The 25,033-nt window shown below is 45.2% G+C and overlaps 1 protein-coding gene across 1 annotated transcript in view; it reads left to right on the top strand.

Moving 5' to 3' along the window:
• Positions 1-4,005: 4,005 nt before the first annotated feature.
• Positions 4,006-25,033, top strand: part of SUDS3 (SDS3 homolog, SIN3A corepressor complex component) — a 32,766-nt gene continuing 11,738 nt past the window's right edge. The window contains exons 1-10 of the mRNA XM_026015836.2: positions 4,006-4,320; positions 6,304-6,373; positions 8,567-8,622; positions 10,137-10,208; positions 12,058-12,077; positions 13,511-13,667; positions 21,478-21,573; positions 22,711-22,772; positions 22,934-22,955; positions 24,252-24,357. Of these exons, the coding sequence (XP_025871621.1) occupies positions 4,179-4,320; positions 6,304-6,373; positions 8,567-8,622; positions 10,137-10,208; positions 12,058-12,077; positions 13,511-13,667; positions 21,478-21,573; positions 22,711-22,772; positions 22,934-22,955; positions 24,252-24,357 (803 nt within the window). The 5' untranslated portion in view covers positions 4,006-4,178. The remainder of the gene's footprint in view (positions 4,321-6,303; positions 6,374-8,566; positions 8,623-10,136; positions 10,209-12,057; positions 12,078-13,510; positions 13,668-21,477; positions 21,574-22,710; positions 22,773-22,933; positions 22,956-24,251; positions 24,358-25,033) is intronic.

Below are 25,033 nucleotides of genomic sequence, written 5' to 3' on the forward strand. Positions count from 1 at the left end.
TCTCTACTGACCTCCCCTGACCGCGGGGCACGGGCCTGGGGCCTGGCATAGGTACTCGATTGGAAGCGCCTGGGAAGCCGAGCCGCCGATGGCGCCCGAGGATTGGCGGAGTTGACGGTGGGCGGGACGAGACGGGGCGGGGTTTTCTCAGACGCGGAAGATCTGGCAGCTTCAGTTACCCCGCGGGCCCGCCTGGGGTGCGGTCCGCCTTGTTTGTGCGGCGCTGGGGTCAAAGTTCATGGCACTCCTCTGAGCCTTCACTTTTCTTGGGAGCCTCCCAGAGGCCGAGCCCCCTGGGACTCCGGGGTGGGGTGGGGGCGGGGGCGGGGTCCCACCGGGTGGAGAGTCTTCGAGGAGGTCTCCATTCTTCCGTCCTGGCTTAGTCCCCTAAGTAATTGCGCCGTCAACTAATACAGCGTGCATTTACCGCGGCCTTGTAAACAGTTCCTGGATTTCAGTTCTTGTAGATCTTTGGCAAGGGAGGTGCCCTTGCATTGCGTTGGACATACGTCAGTTTAATGCTGTTGGAGGAGGGGAAGATCTTTATACGAGGTCTGTACTGTGCGCAAGGAAAGCCTTCAGCACCGTTGGGGCTCATTTTGGGGAGGAACAAGGACCAAACTTGAGAAATGATCAGTTTGTGGGTTTTGATAATCATTTCGACCGTAGGAACAGGAACTGTGTGGTAGGCTTCAGCGAGCTTAGTCAGCGTATTCGTTTTTAGGGCTAATGTTGTCATGATTCTGTGTGAACCGATGGCCAAAGGGCAACCTGTGATGATCAGAGAGAGACTCTTCTGCCAGGGGTAAAAGGGCATGGGTCACTCAGCCCTTCTATATATATTTTTGTTTTTTTTTGTTTTTGTTTTTTTTGTTTTTGAAACTGGATATGTTAAGTCAATACCAAAAATCGAAATCTGCTGTCCTTATTCATAAGCCCCAAAGTTTATGGACTTTGACAATCCAGCATTTTATGAAGAAATTGTTTCCTTTCAGGCACACGATTCGATCCTAAGCCTTTGTTAGATTTGCTCTCAGGAAACTTTCCCATCATGAACTCCTGTGTTAACTCCTGCAGGCAAAATTTGTTTTCTAAACACTACGTGTTTTCCCTAGTGTTTTAAAATTATACCCTATTCCAATTACAATGCTCCCCTTTGAATTTGGGTATAGGGTATGCAGAGAGAGCCTGTGGAAATGAAGCTGGCAGGACTTCATTTGGGGTGAGTTCTGAAGTGGATGCTTCCAGAGCAGTGTTAGTTATTTTAAAGATTTTATTATTTATTCACGAGAGACACAAAGAGGCAGAGACACAGGCAGAGAGAGAAGCAGGCTCCCTGCGGGGGACCTGAGGTGGGACTGGATCCCAGGACACTGTGGTGATCATGACCTGAGCCCAAGCCAGATGCTCAACCACTGAGCCACCCAGGTGCCCCAGGGCAGTGTTGACTGGCATTTTGGAAAGGGATGAGGAGAGATTTCAAGGTAGTTCTAGGGGAACTTGATTTTTTTATAGGTCCAGGGAGACTATCCAAGATTATTTTATATATATACGTATATATATATTTTGAGATTTTATTTATTTTAGAGGAGGTGGGGAAGAGGCAGAGGGAGAGAGAGAATCCCAAGCAGACTCCCCATTGTGTGTGGAACCCGAGGCTGGGTCAGATCCTATCAGCCCATATCACGACCTGAGCTGAAAACAAGAGTTGGATGCTCAACCGACGGAGCCACCCAGGAGCCCTGAAAATTATTATATTCAACAATTGTAAAGGTCAGGTAAGGGATCCCTGGGTGGCGCAGCGGTTTGGCGCCTGCCTTTGGCCCAGGGCGCAATCCTGGAGACCCGGGATCGAATCCCACATCAGGCTCCTGGTGCATGGAGCCTGCTTCTCCCTCTGCCTGTGTCTCTGCCTCTCTCTCTCTCTCTGTATGACTATCATAAATAAATAAAAATTAAAAAAAGAAAAAAAGGTCAAGTAAGGCTAAAGTCATGACAGAACTTTTTTGACTAGGTCCTCCTTCTTTTAAAGAACATATATTAAGAGCTCATCCTAGCAATTCTGCAGTTGGGAATATGGGTCGAAGAAATGGAAGTTTTCACTACCAGTGTTCAGTTGTGTCTATTCATATAAAAAAATGCATGACCATTAACAGATGTTATTTGCAATCAGAAGATAGAAAGAAAACATAAGCAAGATGAAAATTCCGTATCTTGAAGAAACCAATTAGCAACGAAGCCAAATCTTTTTTTTTTTTTTTTTGGATTCATTATATCAATGAACTCTAATTTCTAAAATGGTGCTTTTTCTGGTCTATGATTATTGCTTCTGATGGAAACCCAAGTTGCTCAATATAGCTGATTCCAAATAAGTTAGCTGTGATCTAATATAAAAATAGAAATGACTTCATCCTTCGGGCAAGAGGCAGTTCTAAAATCCTAGTTTCAATACAGACGGTGGCTCTACAGTGAGCCTCAAGAATGACTCTTACTTAGAAGGAGCTTCAGAAGACCTCAGAACTCATGGAAAGATATTGCAGCAGTCCAGTTTGCAAATTGTTGTTTTGCTGGGAGGAAAAAAATCTCCCACAAACAGAACCAAGATTTTCATTAAGACAAGGTAGAAAATAAATGTTGAAATAAATGGGATGAGAATACTTTTTTTTTTCACTTTGAGAAGACTCTGCAGGGTCCCATTCAGAGACGAATTTGAGCACAAAGGATCTGAGAATCAGGATATTGGGGTCCACCCTAGCTTTTACATCTGTGTTCAGCCTTACTACTCATAAATTACTTATTTTATGGAGTCTTGGGAGCAACATGAAGGGGGCAGGGGTACTTTAAACGAATAAACATCCCTTTTCTTGTTACCCACAGCTAGGCAAGGGACATCCTAAATTTGTTCATTAAGCAAAGCTTATAACAGTGTCTCCTACTCAGATGGAATCATGCATTAATTTATGTGGGTATTCAGTTCTCTCCTTTTTTTTTTTTTAGATTTTATTTATTCATGAGAGACACAGAGAGAAGCAGAGACATAGGTGGAGGGATAAACAGGTTCGCTATGGGGAGCCGGATGTGGGACTCGATCCCAGGACCCCAGGATCACACTCTGAGCCAAAGGCAGACGCTCAACCGCTGAACCACCCAAGTTCCCCCAGTTCTCTCCCTTTCTAAGTTTCCACACAGCACCTTCCTTATGTCGGCTTAATTAACTTCCTGCAGGCAAAATGTTCTGCTTGCTCAGTGGAGAGTTGTTAGCAAGTTATTGGATGGGGAAAAGCACCTTTTAAAAAATTAATATTCTAAGAAATAAGAGGCGGCAGTAATGTACGGCGCTTGGGTGTGATCATGTAGACAAGGCAGCCGGGGCGCTACCATTTTTTTAGGTAAACGTTTTCATCTGTAAAATTGGAAAAATACCTTGTTGAGTACACCTAAACAAACAGAAAGGACTCCCACGGACGGGGAGAAACATGCTTTTTTGCTGACCCACGGATGGAATATCAGCATCTTTGCCTTTTCGTTTTCAATAAAGCTCCAATTAGGGGAGGAGCCAGGCTCTGGGAGATGATCACAAAAACTGTAGATGTCAGCGTTTCCCAACCTATAAAGGGGGTGGTTCAAGCCGGTCACCCGTTTCAATGGAAGGAGGTCACCTCCACCTCCCAGGACCCTTCAACCCCTCTGCCTCTCAGGTCGCTAAGGCTCCTCGCTTTAGTTCTGGCTCCTTGCGCCGCCTGGCGGCCATTTCCAGAGGTGGCCAGCGAGCTTCGGGGGTCCTAGCCGCGGCCAGGGACGTCCAAGGATTTGCCTAACTCTAGAGAACGTTGTCTCTGCCCCTCCCACTGCCCGTCGAGGATTTTTAAGACTGCGATGAAAGGGCTGAGGTTAAACCGAAGGGGGCGTCGGGCGGCGTCTCCTCCCCAGGGATGACGGAGTCAGGCGGTCCCCGGGCAGCCCACGACCCGGAAGTCGCCGCCGGCGCGAGGCCCCCGTTGCCGAGCGCGGGCGCGCGGGGCGGGGCTTGGCGGAGACGGGGAAGGGGTTCCCGCGGCGGCCGCGGCTCCCGCTCGTCGGCTCGGCGGCTCCCCCGGGGGCTGCGAGGCGGGCGTCGAGTCCGCAGGGCGCGCGGCCGCGGCCGCTGGGTGGCACGCTCAGCCGCGGCCAGAGGCGACATGAGCGCTGCAGGGCTGTTGGCCCCGGCCCCGGCCCCGGCTGGAGCGCCGCCGGCCCCGGAGTTCTACCCAGAGGAGGACGAGGAGCTGGAGAGCGCCGAGGACGACGAGCGCAGCTGCCGGGGCCGCGAGTCGGACGAAGGTGCGTCCTGCGGCCGCCGGGGGCGGGGCCGGGGCCGGGGCCGGGGCCGCCGCCGCCGCGGGAGCGAGGGCGCTGCCCGGAGCGCAGTCCGGGGCCGGGGGAAGCTGACGGGGCCGCCGGGAGGAGCGCGGCTGCAGGAAGTTACCCCCACGGGCTCTGGGGCCGGGGCCGGGGCCGCGGGGGGTCGGGGGGGACGTCGTGCCCTCACGGTCACGGGAAGGAGGGCCTGAGGGGGCTGCTGTCAGAGCCGGAGGTCCCTTTAAGGCTCCTCTCCACTCCCGCAGCCGTCTCTGAGGAACCTCCGGGCTTTGGTCGGAATGAGAAAGCTTTCCTCAGAGTACCTGGAGGACCCTTCCCCTCCCCCTTTTCGGTCCGGAGAGGATCCGGGCGAAGGCCAGTTGGGCCTCCAGGTTCCCAGCTTGCCTGCCCCGGCCGTGCAGCCCGGCGCAGGGGGAGAGTTCGGGTTGCTCAGAAGGCCCTGGGACCGGCCGGATCAGGGTCGCAGTTTGTGACCGTAGGCCGCTTATTACTTGAGCTTGCGAGCCTCAGTTTCCCCAGCCCGGAACGGGGCTTCCTAGCGCGCGTGTGTGGGGGTGAGGGGGGGCGTGCGCACAGCGCTGGGCCTGGTCTGCGGAGGTCTTCGCGGCGCCGGGGAAGATAGGGACTTGCCGAATGGTGCCCAGGTGTTGTGTCTTCAGTCCCACGTTCTTCGTGTTACCTTTACTGCCTTCTCAGAGCCTGGCTCTTCAGACTGGGCTTTTCGCTTTGGCAAGTGTGAGGAAGACTGTTTTGGAGGGATTGAGGAAGGAGCTTACTGGAGACGGAGAAAGGTGAGGAAAAAAGAAAAAAAAAAAAAAGACGGGAGAAGAGAGGAGATAGAGACCAACGTGTGGGTAGAATATTCTGGCTGTGGAGCAAAAGGTTGGGCTAGCTGCCGGGAGTAAGGAACATGCTTGGTTCCTCTCAGTCCCCCACGGCGGCCGGCCTATGGCAGGAATTCAGCGAAGGCCTCCTGACAGAGAGAGGAGAGGGCTCTGTGGAGACTCGGAGCTGCAGCAGCCTTCAAGAAGGCAGAGACGTGTGCGCAGGATCCGAGTCGAAGGAACTAACTGCGTTTGATTGAATTACGTTCGAAGACGGGGCTTCACTAGGGGTTTTGGACGTGAGACACTTGTGACCGCTTTAAATGCCCACTAGGGGGAGCCGAGAAGCCGAAATTGATTTTTTATTCCCGGCCTGGAGTAGGGCTGTTGAAATATAATGTTAATGTAGACCCTTCACTATTGTCATAGTCTAAGAACAGCGTTTGAAAAGTTCTGAAACACTTTCTCTTCGATCATCTTCCCCCTTTCATTGTAACTTTTTTTTTAAGATTTATTTATTTATTCATGATAGACACATAGAGGTGGAGAAGCAGGCTCCATCCCAGGACTCCAGGATCACGCCCCGGGTCAAAAGCAGGCGCTAAACCGCTGAGCCACCCAGGGATCCCCTTATTGTAACTTTGAAAACATTTTAGTTTATTAGGGTTCATTGGTTTGGATTCTCCTTTGTGTATATAGGGTTGTCAAATCTGCTGAAGGTTCCAAACTGGGGGTAGACCAGAAGAGAATGGACTCATTAGGTCATTTTGGAGTAACGAGCAAGGCCTGTCCGCCTGTAGTTGTTGTCCTGACATTCGCAGCTCCAGTTACTGAACTGCCAGCATGACTGCTCTCGTGAAGTTGCAGCCTTGACCATGACTGCCTACCTCTGAGGCACTGCACCCTGTTCTCTGGCTGCACTTCAGGTGAAGGCAGCTCGTTGCATAAATCTGGCCATGTCTAAACTGGAAAGGGCATTTTCTTTCCTGAAGTAACTAATATTTTTCACTGATGGCTTCATGCAGGCCTGCATTCATTTGACAGAAGTTTAAGTGTCACTGTGTCAGGTGATACCAACTTTATGAATTATGATTTTAACCTTTCTTCCCTGATTTTTTAGACACTGAAGATGCTAGTGAAACTGACCTGGCAAAGCATGATGAAGAGGACTATGTAGAAATGAAGGAACAGTGAGTATGAGTCTTAAATTTCTTGTTTGGAATCTAGAGTTGACAGGGAAATCATGACAGTGACCTTGTATTTATGATTTTGACCATAGATCTTCCAGAGACCATGTGTATGTGTACAGTTTCCCCCTTAAATTTGTCCTGTTTAATCGATCTTCCTGTTAAAACAATCTTTTGAGGGTTGGCTAGGAAGAGCCTTGAGGGAGATGATCCCAGGGAAATAAAACCATGTATCAGGAGAGAACTGTTTCCCACTCCTTTGAGGTTTTTTTTTTTTTTTTTTTTTTTTTTTTCTTTTCTAAATGTGAAAATCATTACTCAGAGTAAAGGATGTGTCATAGCTATTTGGTTCTCAGATGGGGGTGACCCTGCTGAGAGCTGACGGTGTGCAGGATGCCCAGAGAGCTCAGGGAGACCTGGACTGGAGAGCAGGACTCCCGACTCCTGCTCCAGTACTCTTTCCACTTGTCACACATCCAGGCTCAAGCCTTCTCTAAATGCGCCCAGAGAAACGAAAACCACTCACTTTTGTAATAAACACAGATGGAAGACTTTATAAAACATATTCCATAAGTATTTGATGAATGTATTTTGAGGATCTTGATTTAACTTTAAATTCTTTTACTTTAAACTAGATGATCCACATTCCTTTTTTTATAGGTCCTATTTGCAAATGGTTCGTGACCATCCTCTGGATTCTGTTATTCTTTTCAGGCTTGGAACCCAAAAGGGCAATTCACCTAAAATCCACCAGTGCTGAATAAAGGATTACTTTAATAATTCATGTGATTTTTCTCATAGCTTCATTCCTGAAACTGTGCTTGCTTTTTATTCTCTTCAGGTTTTTTACTGATTTACCTTGAACCATTTCCACATACCTTTCCTTTCCCCAAATCTAAATTTGTTTCGCTTGTTTATTTTTTTCTTCTGTTAATATTCCCTTTCAGAGACAGACTCAGAAGTCAAAGGTGTTGTTTCCTGCACTCGATGTGGCAGAAAACTGAACATGCTGGGCTCCAAATACTTAACTGTGTAGTTTACACATTGTTTCCCCTCTTCTTACTCGACATATTTAAGCCTTCTCTTGAGACCATATTTTAATTGAATGTGCCTCTTAATGTTGGATACAGAAAAACTTTTGATCAAAACTGAATGCCTTGTGTGACTCACGGTGGGTATTGAGAGCACATCTCAGTTGTCACTGATGTCTTGATCAGAGCCCCTGTGTGACCCCCAGATTCTGCCCAGTGTTTCCTGTCTGTGTAGATAGTTGGGTTTTATTTACGGCCCTTAGTTGAGCAGTCAGAAAGCTATCCTGCTTGTTATCTTTTGGGCAGTGCACATTCAGGTTGCAAATCTTGTTTTTGTCACTGTAAAATTGAGGGTATTTTTCAGGTAGAAGCAAAAATATTGTTGAAATAAGATTTACTTGTGGAATCCGCCATTCAAACAGACTTGCCAGAGTATATAATTGCTTATAATCCATTCGAGGTTGGGGTGGGGTGGGGGGTGGAGAATAACACGCTAGGCTCTTGTGCTTTGTGTGTACTATGTGTTCTTATCCAGCTGGGGCTGCAAATAAATCCTGCATTTTAACTTTTGGTATTGAATTACTATTATTTCTCTGATCCTAAAAGAATAGTGCTTTTAAAAATGACATAAAGGTTTATTAATTTGATGCTTACACAGCTATGCTGTCTATATAGAAAAACATGCCAAAGACATAATCTTATTCCTTTGGAATTTATAATCTAATTGTAAAGTTGATATGAGCTTAATGCCTTTGTTACATTTTCGTGTGCATTGTTTATAGTTTTAAACCCCTAAGAAAATGGCATCACGCTTTCAGTTTTTCTTTGTATCTTCTTGCCTGTTTATCATTGTCACTTATTTATTAAAATCTGCGTGTCTTCATATTTGTAGATTTCAGACTGATTCTCTAAAGGTGGGATAACACAGGAGAATCTACAGAATTGGGATATGATTCAAGAACACAGAATCCTTGTCCCTTTCTGATCCCTTTAGCTGCTGGTACATTTTAAACCAGCTGGCAGATTTCAGTTTTCCCTGTCTCCTAAAGGACATCAATGACATTGCTGTAACAACCGAGGTAATTCCTGTGTGTAGATTATTTTGGAATTGAGTATTGAACGTTTTTGTCTTTCAACATGGTTTTCGTTTTTTTTTTCTTTTCAGGATGTATCAGGATAAACTGGCTTCTCTCAAGAGGCAGTTGCAACAACTGCAGGAAGGTTGGTGTGTGGTTTAACCCTTCATTTCTAAATATACATGGTATTGCAAGCCTTTGAAATCTATTTCACTCCCCTGTGGGAAATTTGATCGGCTGTTTTTAGTTGTCCAGTATGCATTTTGCTATCACCTGCTGTTAGTAAAGTGGTGGCTTTCAAACATTTTTGAACTCTAACCTAGGGCCTTCTGAAAAGCATGAGCTGAAAACCATTGTGAGCCTAAAGCTTGACCTTTTTAGGAAGGATCTTGTTTTCAAAGAATACATGAAATTTTACCATTCTTTCTAAACTAAATACTGATGAACTCTGGGTTATCCTCATGGTGTTCTGTGTCGTTTGCTTGGTAAGTTAAAAGTGAATTTGTCTTATCCAATGCTATTTCCTGCTAAAGACAGTTCAGCATCAGGTTAAGAGCCATCATAGGCTTGAATTCTAACTTTACCGCCTTCTGGAACTTTGACCTTGGGCACATCACTTCCTTTTGCTTAAATTTGTTTTCCGACCTTTGAACTTCAGAAAGCAGAAGCAGATGTGACTACCTGTGGCAGGTGTTTAGCACTGTGGGGTGGTGCACTGGGAATTCAGGGACAGCTGTGGACAGCAGCTCTTTGGCTTATTTCTGTGGAACCCTCACATCAGTGAAGCAACTTTCCAGTAGGTACTTACATTGCTTGGACTAGCCCATTGGACATTGATTTTTGCTTAATAGTGAAAAAATGTTCCCATGAGTTGCATTTACACATCTTTGTGGGTTTTTTTGTTTTAACCTTTCCACGATAATAGAACTACTACCAGAGAAAGAAATACATTCCACTCCAGCAAGTCTGTGAGGCATACCTGGCACGGTTGAGTGACAGATTTTGAAAAAGATACCCTACTACATTATGATCAGAAAACACTTCCTGCACTAATTGTTATGACCCTTGTCATTCGCTGCTTTTGGGTAAAACAATGACATGTGTAGACATTTGGTGAAGGTCTGTACCTGAGCTGGTCAGAATTGTAACTGGCCGTGTGTAGCTATTTAAATCTAATTGAATAAAATTAATAATTTAGTTCCTCAGTTGCACTTGCTGTTTCAGGTGCTCAGCGGCTACGTATAACTAGTGGCTCCCATATTGGACAGTGCAACATAGGACATTTCTACCATTGCAAAGAAAGTTCTACTTGACTGCACTAATCTGGGCCTTACTGAAGGAAATTGGAAAAGGAGGCCCATTGGCTCAGACTGTAGCAGCAGGTGATCCCAATCACTTGAGAAAGCCTGTGCCTTTCTACTCCCCATCACTTGCTAGAGAGTCTTAATCCACTAGATGGGGTGATTTCTGTTCTGGGCCTTGGTTGAGAACCAGAGTCCAGTTAGCTTTGTTTGCACGTGCGTTTCTTTGGTTTGTGTTTTATTTACTCTGATATTATTAAAACAATCACTGCTGGTGTTAGATAATTTTAGGAACTGAAATGTAGAGCAGATTGATCCCAAAGTAAGTAACATTTTATTTTGTAAATCTCTAAATCAGGTACCTTACAGGAATATCAGAAGAGGATGAAAAAACTAGATCAGCAGTATAAAGAGAGGATCCGAAATGCAGGTGAGGCTCTTAGGTGGAAGTAAATCATCTTCAGGTGTTCTTGCTTTTTTGCTAATCAGCGATATAGCATGGCCATAAAAGCTGTTGTTGAGAATGCATGGCATATGTTCTCAGATGAGGTGGAGGGGAGAGTTCAAAGCTGCAGTTGTGTAAAACTGGTTCATTTTTCCAGTGGCTAATGAATGGCCTGTGGTTGAGCTTATTTTAACCATGCTATTGATGTCTCCATGCTATTATGTTCCCACATTTGCATGGCTGGCTAAATGGACCATCAGAGGAGCTACATGGGAAAGAACTGGAGCTTTTTTCACTCTTACTGGAAGTTTGTTTTTTCTAGTATTCTCTGCTCTGGGAGGAAGGGGTGCTCTGTTGTTTTTTTCTCTCAAGCATTATAAGCATTAGGGGAAGAGTATGCTTTGGTTTGTTGTACATAGTAAATGTATTCATTCAGTAAGAATTTGTTGAGCACCTGCTACATCCAAGCTTTGAGCAAAATGAAATGGGTGGAGTACATTGTCCTTGACTTGAGGAAGTGTGGGATTTTATTGACAAGACATACAACCTGGGGAAAGTTAAGGGACATTCTGAGGTAAATAATCACGCAAAAAGTAAATGTGATGACCATTCAGTGTATAAACACAGGTTCCCGGGCTCACAGGAACACAATGGTCCCATTTGGGAGCTCCTTGTCAGCCAGCATTTTGAGTGCAAGCGTGGTGCTTGCTCCTGCAGTGGTAAAAGTAATGCTGGGTTTTCAGATGAGGTCTGGGTGCCATTCCTCAGGCTGCTGTCCTCTTGCTTTCTGATCCAGTGTTTCCCCAGCTTCCTTTCCTCTGGGGTGTAGATGTCCTGTGTATACCAACAGAGAGAAGGGGAGCTGGAGGGTGTGGGAGGTGCTGGGGAAATGGAAATATAGCCTTCTGCCTACCCTCATCCTGCTTGCCCCTGAGGTCACCCCCACTGCAGTCAGTTCCTGAGGCATCTTTTTTTCTAAGTAGGCTCCACGCCTACAGTGGGGCTTGAACTCACAGTCCCAAAGAAGAAGAGTTGTATGCTTCACTGACTGAGCCTGTCAGCCTTCACTGACAGTCAGGTGCTGTTCCTCAGTTAAGTTTCTTATTCAACATCTATTAATTGAGATCTAAATTCTTAATCTGGAGTCCTGAAACTCAAAATTCTATGAAATTACATGTGGATGTGCATATATATGCTTTTATAGGAGACAGTAGAATCATAGGATTTACCACATTTGTGAATGAGACCCTTCCTCAGGAAGGGCTACATTAGATCTGAAGCTTGGAATTCCACTCGGACCCTGAGGGCGTGGCTGTACACGTGCAGCCGTATGCAGAGATTTGGTGGCCTGTAAAGAAAGCCCCAGGAGGGCTCAGAGCTTCTGTGCTCTGAGTTCTCCAGCAGTATTCATCCTTGCTACACATAGCCCTTCATACATGCTTTAAAAACATCCCTGTTGACTCTGCTCCTGGAGTAATTGCATTGTTCCTTCCTGACCCACCCTACCCTGTAGGACTGTTGGACGGCATGTACTGAGTGAAAGAAGGGATGCCTTTCGCTTTTATTTTGCCAGGGTAGTTTGTTTCCTGTTGCTTGTTTTTGCCCTTGGGCAGAACTGCCAGAAGTGATTCTGTTCAGGGCCAAATTTTAACTAGACATGAGTGCTTCTTGCATCTTTCCCCTTCGTGTATATCAACGCTCTACTGATGGAAACATTTGCTCTGTGTAACTGTGCTTTCAGAAAGCAATTACTGCTTCTAAATGAATCGTACCATCACTGTCTAGAAAGGTGACACAGCCTAGCGAGTCTAATTGCACATTTTATCTCTTTCAGAACTCTTCCTCCAGCTGGAGGTAAGTACCTTGGATCTTCTGGTTTTGCAGTCTCTTTCAGAGACAGGAATCTTGCTCTCCTAATCCGGAGAACCTTTCCTTCTGTCACCAAAGGGACAGTTAAGAAGCCCCCAGCTGCAAAGCCTTCATCAGTGTTCTGTTTCACTAAGGGACATTTTGGGTCTCAATTTGAAATTACCATCTATTCATTTATAGGGTGGGCAGCTTCTGCTTATCACAGGGGGCTGGGGGATACACCCCCCTCACTGCTTTCTTGTTAACTTTTATCTCATGTTAAAGCCACCTAGGAGTATGTCTGAATTCTAATGGTCTAATAAATATTAGTCCTTGATGTAGCCCAGTCTCTGAATTGGCTCAGTGGTTTTACAGCTGAAGTGGTCTGGGTCAGTAGGAAGGACGGATTTAACATTTTTCCTTTCCTACAGCAGACATCTGAACGTTGGTTCTTTGGAGGCACAGTGGTAGTACAGAGATGAGGGCCTGAATCTTGAATGATGATCTGTTCCTGGGGTGCTAGGATGTATGTGTGGCGGGAGTCCTGACTTTATCAGAACCACACACAAGTATGAGAAGGTCACATTTTAATAGAGCACATTATTGGAAACCATTTTACTACTGAAGTCAGCGCAACACACATAATCACAGTAAGCAAGATTGTGTGATCTGCAGCCATAGCCCACCATAAGCTCCCTTGTTCTTAATACAATGGTGAGATTTAAAAAATGAACACTTTTTTATTTAGTATTATTTCAGTGTTTGTGTACTTGAGGGTTCAGGTATCTAACAGATGATCTACTCTAGTTGATCTTTATCTTGGCATAAATGTCAACAATTATAGTAACTTGGGCCATCTTGATTCAGGTTTTTTTTTTTTTTTTTAATTCATGAGAGATGTAGAGAGAGACAGAAAGAGAGGCAGAGACACAGGCAGAGGGAGAAGCAGGCTCCATGCAGGGAGCCTGATGCGGGACTTGATCCTGGGTCTCCAGGATCATGCTCTGGCCGAAGGTGGCGCTAAACCGCTGAGCCACCTGAGCTGCCCTGATTCAGTATTTTGTAATCATAATTTTGAATGTAGGTATTTCATCCGGAATGTACTATTTTCCTTTAAAATTAATGTCTATAAAAGAGATTATTGTTTTTGAGAATTTTAAGTTTTATTTTAACATAGCTGTGCAATGTAAGATGAGGAGGGGAAATATGAGTAGCAAGCAGGGGATACTCGTAAAGGCAAGTAGAAGTCATAGGGGTCATTTTATGCATTCTTGGAAAACTTGCTCCCAGACATCCTGTTCTGCCAGTGCACGTGTGAGTTCAGCTTTCCTGTGTTTCTCGTCAAAGTGTTTTCTGGGCTCCGAAGTGCAGAGCCAGACTTGGAGCCCTGGCTGTGAGGGCCCCATGGAGGCCTAGCCTGTGCTTTATCTTTTGCTCAGACAGAACAGGTGGAGAGAAACTACATTAAAGAAAAGAAAGCAGCGGTGAAAGAATTTGAAGACAAGAAGGTGGAGCTGAAAGAGAACTTGATTGCTGAACTAGAAGAGAAGAAGAAAATGATAGAAAATGAAAAGCTGACGATGGAGCTGACTGGAGGTATGAAAGCACCCCAGAGCAGGGTCCCAGGAGCCCTGGGTAGGGCCCGGAGGGGTGTGACAATCACTCCTCTGTCTTAGTTCCTCCTCCGAGCGGAGGGAGCCCAAAGGAGGGCTTTGATAGGACTTTGATATGACAGCTCAGAGTTCCAACTCTGTTGGGTATTGGCTGTGTGACTTTGGTCAAGCCACTGAATGTCTCTGAGCTTATTTCCTTCTCTACAAAATGGGGCTGATCAGACCTCATCTCACAGGATTGTGCTTAGAAATGTGAGTGCCTAGCATAGTGCCCTATGTGTACCAGGTGTTTGGGAAATGGGAGACCCTTAGGAGTGGCTGCCACTTCTGGCTTGTGCTTTATTTAATTCCAGGTCAGCTGCCACTCTCATCTTGCTTATATTCACAGATTCTTTATCCAAGTCCCTCTGTGGTGGTAGGAATCTGCTTTGGTCCCCCCCCCCCCCCCCCCCCCCCCGCCCAGTCTGCCTTAATTACGGAAAAAGCATTGTCTTCCTTTGACCTAGATGTGAGAACAAAGGCGTTTGACTATATCATCTGTGCTCTTAGATCCCTTCCCCAGGTGTTACTGTGAACATTTCAGACAGAGTTGGTACAAATTTGGCAGGAGTAGCTAAACTGAACTAGCTTCCTGTACAGGTAGTAAAGTTACATTAGACTCTGTGCCAATCCCTCCCTTGCCTTCTATGTTTTAGTCATCTGCATATGGAACTCAGCAGGTTGTAGGCAAGTTTAAGGGAGAAGCAATATGGGTTTGACTGTTCTGTTGCTATATGTAGACTGATGAATCCTAGAAGGATACAGGGCAGGAAGTGGCTTGAACTGGATATTTTGGAACTTGGCAACATTTCTATCAGTGAATACTGCAAGACAGTCAGTGACGAAGTTTGTCACCTGGACATGTAAGTGTAGGCCTCCTGCACAGCCCAGATTTGATTCTTATCATGTACTGAAGGTGGTCTGGCATGTATGATTTTAGTAGGGGTCCTTAAGAAATGCTTTGTTTTCATGTTAAGTCCTTGGGGACGGACTTTAAAAGTAACAGTTAAGTAGTATTTCCTTTTCTGTAGTTCTGTCGCTGTGACCCAGCATGGCCATTCAGTTGACATAAACTTTTGGCCCCAACCCCCAAGACACCTATGAGAATGTGGTGTGTCTGAAGTGGGAGGTCTCATTTTTGAAAGTCTCTTCTGGTAGCTTTCTCCTTGAAAGACTTGGCAGAAGGAATTCCTTGAAGGCCTCTGAAAGAGGCTCAGAAATTTTTTGGGGGGGGAATGGACGCTAAAAATAGCATCTTTAGACAGCACTGTCTTGTTCTTGTGGCCATGCTTTGTTGACTAGACCATTAGCACTGTGCTACCTTGTTTGATACCAGTCTCTCTGCCTGTTTTCTGAACTGTACACCATTTTCTTTGACGGTGGCTGTTTCTGGCACTGATGCCTCATCGCTCTCTGCTAGAGCCACCAGATGTTCAGGAGTCTTCATTAGGCTAGTGGGAAATATTGTCAGTTTATAGCTGCTCCCTTTCCATCTGCAGGGAAGGGTATCATCAACTTACCTGTGATTTGGCATCCTGATTATTGACAAGCAATAGACATTGTTTGGCCAGGCCATTTGCAGCCAGAATCTTAACTGGGATAGGAGGCATCCCCAGTGACTTGAAGCTGATCCTGCCAGGGTAGAAAAGACAAATAAATGCAGGGAAGTCATTTGTAACGCAGTAAAATAGATTACACAAGTGCTTAAAGCTAGCCATGGGCATTAAAGGTACTGATGTCCTTCCTCAAGCCATTTGGTACCCTTGGTATAGAAAGCTCTGCCAAGGTAATGATAGAGTGTCAGAAGAAAAGGCAGTGGAGCTAGAAGGATAATTAGCATTTCCACAGATGGTGCTGCTATGGTGCTGGATTAAAGGCCTGATTTCATTCCTCTCATTGAGTGACTTATTTCACCTTTGTGGATTGATGCCCAATATCAGCGTTGCCTAGCTCTGCCCGGAAAAGATACCTCTTAAAATCTCCTCTTCTGGTTCAACATGAAGATCTCTCGAAAAACAAAGTTCGAATTATAGACTGATGGGAAACTTAGACCAAATTAAGCCATTGAAAACAGGGAGATCAAGTACCTGCTTTGTCCAGACAGGACCAAAAGCATTTGCAGACTCTGTGGGAATTAGTGGGAGGTTCTCTCACTGTGCACACTGCTTGAGAAGAACTTAAGGACAACGGGTTGTGCTGGTAGAAAGGTGTACTGTCGGTGAGGAGACTGGGATAAATTGTCCGTGCTCCCCCCGCTTGGGTGTGTGCATGAGTCAGCTGGGGGTCTTGATGACGTGCAGTTGCTGCTTCAGCCGGCCTGGGATGGAGCCTATAATCCTGCATTTCTAACCACATCCCAGGGGCTGCTGATGCTGTTGGCTGGACCATGCTTTGAGTAGTCAGGGTGTAGGTGGAATTACTTGAGTGTGAGTTTTCTCTGCAATTCAGGCGGAGGTTATAAGTAACCCAAATAATCAGTGAGAACTCAGTGATTTTTCAAGTGTGGGGAATCTTATTATTTTTTGTCAAGTTATCCTCTTCCTGTCTTGAGGATGGTTGCCTTTTCTTCTTTCTCTCACCAGCCCAGCAACCACTACATCATTTTCCTTTGTAAATTTTTGCCTCACTGGGGCATCCTTCAACCCTCTGGCCCCTGTGGAAGCTACTCATGACTTCATTTAGCCTGTGAGTTTCCTTTAGAAGATAACTGGATTTCTGGCTAGAGCTATGAGTATTTATAATATTAAAATCAAAATTATAATATCAAAACATAACACTAAAAGTACTTACATTGAGCCAGGTGTTACATAAAAATGTTAGAACTGCCTCATTATCATTAGGCTGACATGTGGATGAATCCCAGCCTGTCCTGAGCTTGCTTTTGTTGTGGAGTTTTCTCATTTAGGAAGGCGATGGTCAGATCTACCTCGGAGGTTTAGTGTGTGCAGATCGGGTGAGATGCTTCCAAGAGCAGCTGGTGCAGTTAGTAATAATCACATAGGTTTTGGAAAGTTGTAATATCCCTCGGTTCCTGCCACTCCCTTTGACTTGACTTGACTTGACAGAGCAACCTCAGAGGAACAGTGTTGGCTCAAAGTGCCCCAATGTGAGAGGGCTTAAGCCAGAATTGGTCTTTTTTTTTTTTTTTAATTTTTATTTATTTATGATAGTCACAGAGAAAGAGAGAGAGGCAGAGACATAGGCAGAGGGAGAAGCAGGCTCTATGCACTGGGAGCCCGATGTGGGATTCGATCCCGGGTCTCCAGGATCGCACCCTGGGCCAAAGGCAGGTGCTAAACCGCTGCGCCACCCAGGGATCCCCAGAATTGGTCTTTAACCACCACAGTATACTGACTTTCTACCACGGAAGTATTGTGGCTTCATGTGGTGCTGAGTGATTCATAAAATGAGGCTAATAGGTGAGGTCTGTGTCCTCAAGGAGCCTGTGTTCTGATAGTTACAAGGCTGACATAGCTTGTTGCCCAGCATAAGGCAGTGTCCAGAAAGCATGCTTCTAATGAAGGTGAAGATCTCTCAGGCTTGTTTTTACTGATTGTAAAACCTTGTAGAGGTCTCTCTGGTCGTACTGATGCAGGCACAGTTTCACACAATGAGGAACAGATGCCAGAGAGAGGGGACCTTGGAAGTCCAGGTGAGAAGAAGCCCCACACATATCTAGGCGGGGAGAATGGAAGAGATGACTGGATTTTGGGCAGAGCAGGCTTGTCACCAAGATACTCTTTGCTGGTGCTGCCATTGTGGAATCTAGGTGTCTCAAGGTGCAGACGTGAGAAGGCTTGACTGGTTCACTCTCTTAACACCATTCCTGTTCTCTGGACAGCTTTGGCCTGAGGGAGATTGGGCCCTTCCTTCTTAACCTGGTTGGTCACTAAACACCTAACCTTGATTCTTCTCTCACTTCCCACTGGCACAGCGTCCATTTGTGATGCTGATGAGTCTGCCAACCTCTTAGAGAGGGGCCTGGATGTGCTGGGTTTTGCTCTGGGCCTCTAGGCCCATGCCATGTTGCACTGCTCCTGGTTTGAGGGTAATTGACGATCTGCTACAGTGGTTACTCCACAGTGGCTTTTGTTTTGATTTGTTTTTAATTTTGTATTTATGAGAGAGCATGAGCCAGTGTGGTGGGGGAAGGAGAGGAGAGGAGAGGGGGGAGCAGAGGGAAAGAAACTCAGACTCCCTGCTGAGTGCAGAGCCAGAGTGCAGGGCTCTGATCTCACAACCCATAGATCATGACCTAAGCTGAAACTAAGAGTCAGATGCTCAACTGATTGAGCCACCCAAGTGCCCCTACATTCTTTTCCTTAAGGCTGCTGCTTTGAATCACTGCAACTGTTATTTTTCAGTAGCTGAACCAGCATGGGTTTGTTTTAATAACATCAAGCTTTTACTGCACACGTGAGCTATAGATAGGTGAGCTGTTGGAGTGAAAGACAAGGCTCAGAGAAGTGTGGAACCCAAGGCCAGCAGGGAAGTGCTAATTGTATAGTAATTGCAGGTAATTAATGTTACCGGGAATATATCTCCCTAGGGATGGTGCTGTAATGGCTCTGCCCAGCACTGATTCAGCCTGCGTTCCCATTTCTTAGCCAGGATGCCCAGTGTGCCTCTCTCGGGTGTGACCATTCCTTCTGTCCTTGCTGGTAAACAGAGCAGGAGGATTTGCGGTATTAAATATCACATAGACAAGGTGGTTTGTGGGGAGCACTTGCTCAGTGTCTCTCTCTCTTGTCTGCCCCGCACACCGGCACCCCCCCCCCATCTCTGGTGTGTGTGGTGTTCAGTAAGATCACAGAGAGTATCCCCAAGAGAACAAAATCATGAAGGGCCCTAGGTTTTCTGGGAGGCTTTCTGATTTAAGCCAGTTGTGTTGGGCTTGTCTGCGAGGAAGACTGATATTCTGCTCAACTGCTATCTCCAGGGGGGCCACCCTCCAGGGTCTGAGTGTCACTTCCAGAGGTTTGATTTTTGTGGTGGATTCAGAGTGAACTCCTTGGGACTCTTGCTGGCAAAACTCCAAGGATCCTGATGTCATAGACTCAGAATGCCAGCCTCTTGCTTTTCTTGAGAAATAGAACTTCCAGGTAGTCAGCTGTCCCTTCCCTCCGTGAAAAATCTATCTCAGGCAGTCTGGAGCGAAGAGGGTGGAGTAGGTAATCTGCTGTGTAGTTTTGGGGCTGTGATACTTATATGTTGGTCTTCCTGTGAATCCCATCTTTCGCCTGGACCACTGGCAGTATCTGCTCCCCCACTCCCTCTTTCCTAGATGGTGGTGGGGACAGGCCAGTATATTTCAGAGGTGTTTTCAGAGCACCTTCCTTCTGAAGTCGTCTTTTGGATGACAACTGATTAGGTTATTGTGGTGGCTAGGCTAATTAAATGGATTGATTTTCATTATTCCATAAGAAGAATTTGATTATGTTTTCTGATATGTGAGTGATGCAGTTACAACTTTCTGAGCTTATTGGCCATGATTGGACTGGGTTATTCCTGTATTCTCTCAGCTATGCCTTTACTTGGCTTACTTCCATCGGTTTTGCCTACCCTCCCCACCTCCAAGACTCGGCAGCCCAGAGGGCAGGGTACACTGGGCCATTGTCTTTGGTGGACAGAACATTCCATGCTGTTCATGTACTAGGTGCTTTTTCTCTAGTGGCTTTGGGTTGGGTAAGCTCCCTTTACACCTTATTTTCCTAATAAGGCGTGAATGTTGCAAAGCGTTGCAGCTGACATCAGTTGTCTTCAAGTAATTTCATTCAGCTCTTTGCATCTTGACTTTTCTTTTTTTTTTTTTTTTTTTTAAAGATTTTGTATAGTGTTTTTCTGGATGCAGATACAATAATAACAAAAACTAGTATCGATTGAACATTGCTGTGCCATGCACTGTGTTTAGGGCCTTACTGGTATCTTTTCCTATAACCCTCACAGCATCCTGTGGGGGAAATATTACTGATGATTCCATTTTATAGATGAAGAAAGTTGAGACAGTGTTTACATAGTGCACCTTGAGTCACATAGCTGCAGCAGGGATTTACACCCACTGGCCAGTAAGTAACTGGAGAAGGATTGCCAGCTCAGGAGAAGGTAGAGAGTTCTCGTAGAGAGGACAATTTCTCTCCTCACTTTTTCTTAGGGGCGAGTATGTTTGTCCTCCTCCTTCCTGCCCCCACTCTCATGCACATCTTTACACACACTCATTAGGTCTGTGGCTCTCATTGTTTTCCCTCCATATTTGGGGGAGAAATCAGTTTTTCTCATTTTCCTCCTTAAGAGCAACACGCAGAAGTATTTTTTGAAGTATTTTTCTACATATTATATACTTGCAGATCCTGTGCATTGCTGTGGTGGAAGGGCTACACTAGAATTCTGAAAGGCTGTTCTGTCTGCTCTGCTGATAAGTTTGCATGGTCATGAATGGATGATCTTACCAGGTTGACCTCATCTAGTCATTCTGCAGGAAACTCTTCTGTGAAGTGCCTACTGCATGCCCGAACTATTGCTAGGTGCTGGATCGGAATTCAGGTGTCTCTGGGGAAAATGTCCCCTACAGTTTGGTGCTTGGTACAGAGGTTTGCTCTGGTTACTTAGAAGATGTGTGACTCTGGAAGCTATCATGAAACGGGGAGCCTTGAGCTGGTTCTTAAGGGATGTTGGATAGGAGTATCCTGGACAGAAAAGAGAAGACCAGGCACAGGGGAGAGTGTGTAAAGGCTTTAGGGTGTGGTAAGGCATGTGCCCTTGGGTAAGAGATTTAGCCAGAAGTTCTCACATGGTGTGTGTAAATGAAAAAAGCAAGACCAGAAAGAGACTTGGCCTTTTTTTGGTAGAGCGTGGTGAGCCATGCAAGTATTGAATAAGAAGGGGGATGTGTAAAATGACCTGATCGGTGTCTTTGGAAGATTGCTCTGAGGGCAATGAGGATGGGACAAGGGGATGAGAGTGGATGGTGTCGGTGGGCATAGGTTGCCATTCACAAGGTTGAGGGAGCTGGCATTGGCGATGGAGGCTCACTGGGACACAGGCTGAGAACTGACTGGACTCCAGTGGTCACCAGCAGATAGGAGCCAAGGAGGCAGATCAGGAGAGTAGAGATCTGTGGGTAGGGGAGGAGAGATTTTAAGGCAAGGGAAAGAGTCAGCAACAAAGTCTGACTGCAGAGAGAAGTCAAGAGCTTTTATTATAAGCCTTCATTAGATCATTCTTGATAGTCAAATAGCTGTAAGAGGTTTTGAAATTAAATAGTGGCCCAGTTTGTAAATGAACATGTACTATAAAGATGGTGGCACTGAGGCCATGGCCTCTCATGGAGTCTTGTGCACAAGCACACTTCAGCTCTCCTTCCTCCCTCGGTGGGAACAGCAGGAATTAGTTGACCTAGGTGATCCAAGGATTTCTGATCCCAGGAGCCTACCACTCTGTGGCTTCTTAATTTGAGGAAAGAGGAGAAAAATCCTAGTTTTTGGGATGCTGGAGAGATGTTTCCCCAAGTAAGACTGCATGGCTGGACTACATTTTTGAGAGGGGCGTGTGCTGAGGCCAGCTAGTCTGAGACTTCTAACACAGCACTCTTTCTCAAGTTTGATACAGGTGTCTGGCTTGGGCCATGTGTGAACCAAATGTCCCCAGTAAAATAGTTCTGATTGGGTGGCTGTGGGGCAGATGTTCTTATAGCACAGTGATTCTTACTGACTTCAAGTGGAAGTTGGATAGATTTACCCATTCAATTCTTGCCACAGATTCTATGGAAGTGAAACCCATCATGACCAGAAAGTTGCGGAGGCGACCAAATGATCCTGTCCCCATCCCAGACAAGAGGAGAAAACCTGCTCCTGATATCCATTTGTATCAAACTTTAATCGTTTTTTTTCTTGAGATTATTGAATCCTTTGCTTATCTGTTTGCTAGAATCTACATGGCCATTGTCCTACAGAAATTGAATGTGATTGGCAAGCATGTGTATTTATCCCTGGGCTAGGGAATAGCCTTTTTTTCTTTCAAAGATTTATTTATTAGGGTGTGCACACACAGGAGGGAAAGAGAGTAAGGGAGAGAGAATCCCAAGTAGGCCCCATGCTAAGCACAGAGCCCAGTGTGGGGCTCGAACTCATGACTCAGAGATCTGAGATCAGACCTGAGCCTGAGCCAAGAGTCAGGCTCTTAACCCCCTGAGCCACCCAAGCACCTGGGAATGGCCATTTTATTATCAATTCCCTGATTGTTGCTATTTCTAGTGGAAGGAATTTGTAGAGAGCAGTTATTTGGAAAGGTACTTTGTGTTGAAAATTCAACCTGGTTTTAACATCTGGAGATTCAAGGGCGACCTCAGATTTCACATGCTTTAATTTTTCTACCTGTAAAATGAGGTCAAAGGTTTTGTACCTCTATTATCTATATCCTGAAAACAGTAGAACTCAAGTTGTTGTTATGTTAAATGAGATTTCAGTCACATAAAAAAGCCCTTTAATCATAAAAACAGAGGAGTGGGAAGAGGGCACACACGGCAAAGGTCTGTTTCTGTTCTCTTGAGGAGAGGACATTTATATAAAATGATTCAGTTGTCTGCCGCCGAGAAAGGGCTTAACTTCAGATTCCTTTGTCTTCACAACTGAGGGTTTAAGTTATTGGAGGAAGACTAAGACCACATTTGTGTGGCTTGCACACATATGTGCAAGTCTTCAGATCTTTGAAACAAAAGCACTTCATAAATCAAGGAGGAAGTTCTCCTTGTATTGTGTCCTGTGCTCTCATTCTTGGAGTTATAAACAACTTAGAGGCCTTTGAAAGAAATTTGTGAGTTCTTTTACGTACCTGGGCACTACAACATCGAGTAGAACCAGCAACTTGTGAGGGGCAAAAGGTTGTAGAAGCAGCGTCTGGCAGAGTCACTCCGTAAATCCTGGTACTGTGCTGTTGATTTCTGCTTGCTCAAAACCCATGCTTCTTGGACACATTCCTTTAACTCTCAACACCCCAGCTAAACTATTTGTTAACAGATGAACAGATCATGGAGGATCTGAGAACATTGAATAAGGTACAGTCTGATTTTCTGATTTATTTGACAGCTTAGGTTTGAATGATAGGTCTCTGCGCTGTCATTCACGTGTTACTTGTTAAATCGTTTTGATACCTATTGATACCTTTCGTTGCATCTGAAATGATCTGCTCTAAGATTTCTTGTTGTTTTTCCTACAGCTTAAGTCACCCAAGAGACCAGGTAAGTGCACAGTGTTGCTGGCATTTGTGCAGTCTCTTTTATCATGTTGTGGGGGAAGCATGCTTATACCTGACAGGGAATTGTTGCAGTTTTCAAAAATAAAATGTTCATTGTTTGCCTCAGAGTAGTCATTGTGAAAACTGGAGGGAACCTTATGTGCCCCCCCTCCCCGTTTTGGTAAAAGTTTCCTTCTGTGTAGGCATCAGGCATAAGATTTAAGTATACCCCCGTTTGTGGAAATGAAACCTGAAGGATTTTTCAGTATTACTTGCTTTGTGGACTTGAGTGCTAAGCACTGCTGTTCAGTGGCTTTTCATGTCCTGAGTCTGCTGAGGGACTGACAGTCCCAGCTTACAGAAGGGGCCAGCCCAGTGTTCGAGGTGGTTCCTTCCAGAGTGGCACTCAAGTGCTAGGCTGCAAAATAGAATTCTGGAGGCAAGGCATTGTTATGGTTTAAGCACCATGATTACTCACATGTCTATCCACTCACCAAGTCTTGTGGAAGGAAACAAGATTTTTTTTTTTTTTCTTCTCTAAGCAGTTTGCTTCTGAGAGCCACTGTGGTCCACAGAGAGGTTCTGTGTTTCTGAAGGCATGATGGGGAGGGGATTACGTGACTGTGAATTTAGATCCTTTGACACTGTATTAGCTCATAACTACAAGCCTGCTCTGTCTAGTAATAAATAGATCTAGAAATGACTTTGGTTTTAAATTTTTATTGTATTTTATTGTATTTATTTTATTTTATTTTATTTTTTTTATATTTTATATTTTTTATTTTATTTTATTTTATTTTATTTTTTTAATTTTACTTATTTATTCATGAAAGCCAGAGAGAGAGAGAGAGGCAGAGACACAGGCAGAGGGAGAAGCAGGCTGCATGCAGGGACCCTGAAGTGGGACTTGATCCTAGACCCCAGGATCATACCCTGGGCCGAAGGCAGATGCTGAACTGCTGAGCCACCCAGGTGTTTTAAAATTTTAAAGAGATATTCCTAATTGCTGCCTCTTTGGGCTTCTGATGGACACTTGGGTAAATCACAGCCTGCCTGCATCCCCAATTTCTTCTCTGTGCAGTGAGGTTAATCTTTGCCTTGCCTACCTCACAGGGTTGCTTTGAGGAGCAAGTTAGGTATAATATACAAGAATTTTGTTGAATTCTCATTTTTATACCCCTGAGGACTTAGCAATCCTGATTATTACCACTTTTTAATGGCATTACAGTTAAAGCATGTTAGCAGTTGGACCACATGCTTGTTACATGCTTAGTCATTGAAATATCTTTGGTTCCTCCAGCATCCCCATCCTCTCCTGAACACTTGCCTGCTACACCGGCAGAGTCTCCAGCCCAGAGATTTGAAGCTCGGATAGAAGATGGGAAGCTGTACTATGATAAAAGATGGTATGTTATGATAAACACAAGATTATTCGTTAAGAGTCTCAAAAGAACCCCTTGGAAAGAGGGCTGGGGCTTGTTCTCATTGTTTCTGAGCATGGCTGCCGCATAGCTTATGTAGTACTGAAGCAGAATAACATTTAAAAGTACATCAGGACTGGGGAGGCTGGCTGGCTTAGGCAGTGGAGCAAGTGACTGTTGATCTCGGAGTCATGAGTTTGAGCCCCATGTTGGGTATAGAGCTTACTTTAAAAAAATTTTTTTTATTTTTTTCAGGAGTCATTTGATTGATACTGCTCATTTGATCTCTGAAGGCAGTGCTTCCCAAAAATGTGTTCTGATGGGAGCTGTCCTTTTTCTCTGTGCCACTGGCATCAGACTAGAATTTGCTGGCATCCATTCTTTGGTGGTGCCCTGTAGACGGAGGTCAGGGTTTATGTCCCTCTCTGCCTTTTCTTAACTCTGCCCTTGTGCACTAAAATTAATAGCTGTTCTGTGGAAAAAAGGATTTTGTGGTCATGTGAGTCTGGGGGATGACCATGTTAATTAAATTAAATGCGTTTCTTCACTGTAGGTGCTCTTTGGGTTCTCTGATACACTTGCGCGCCGTGAATTTCTGAGATGTTAACAGGTATTACTGATTTGATCCAGGTTACCCTTTTTGTATGCATCATCCTATTAT

The sequence above is a fragment of the Vulpes vulpes genome, chromosome 10, assembly GCF_048418805.1.
Source record: "Vulpes vulpes isolate BD-2025 chromosome 10, VulVul3, whole genome shotgun sequence".
Lineage (NCBI taxonomy): Eukaryota > Metazoa > Chordata > Mammalia > Carnivora > Canidae > Vulpes > Vulpes vulpes.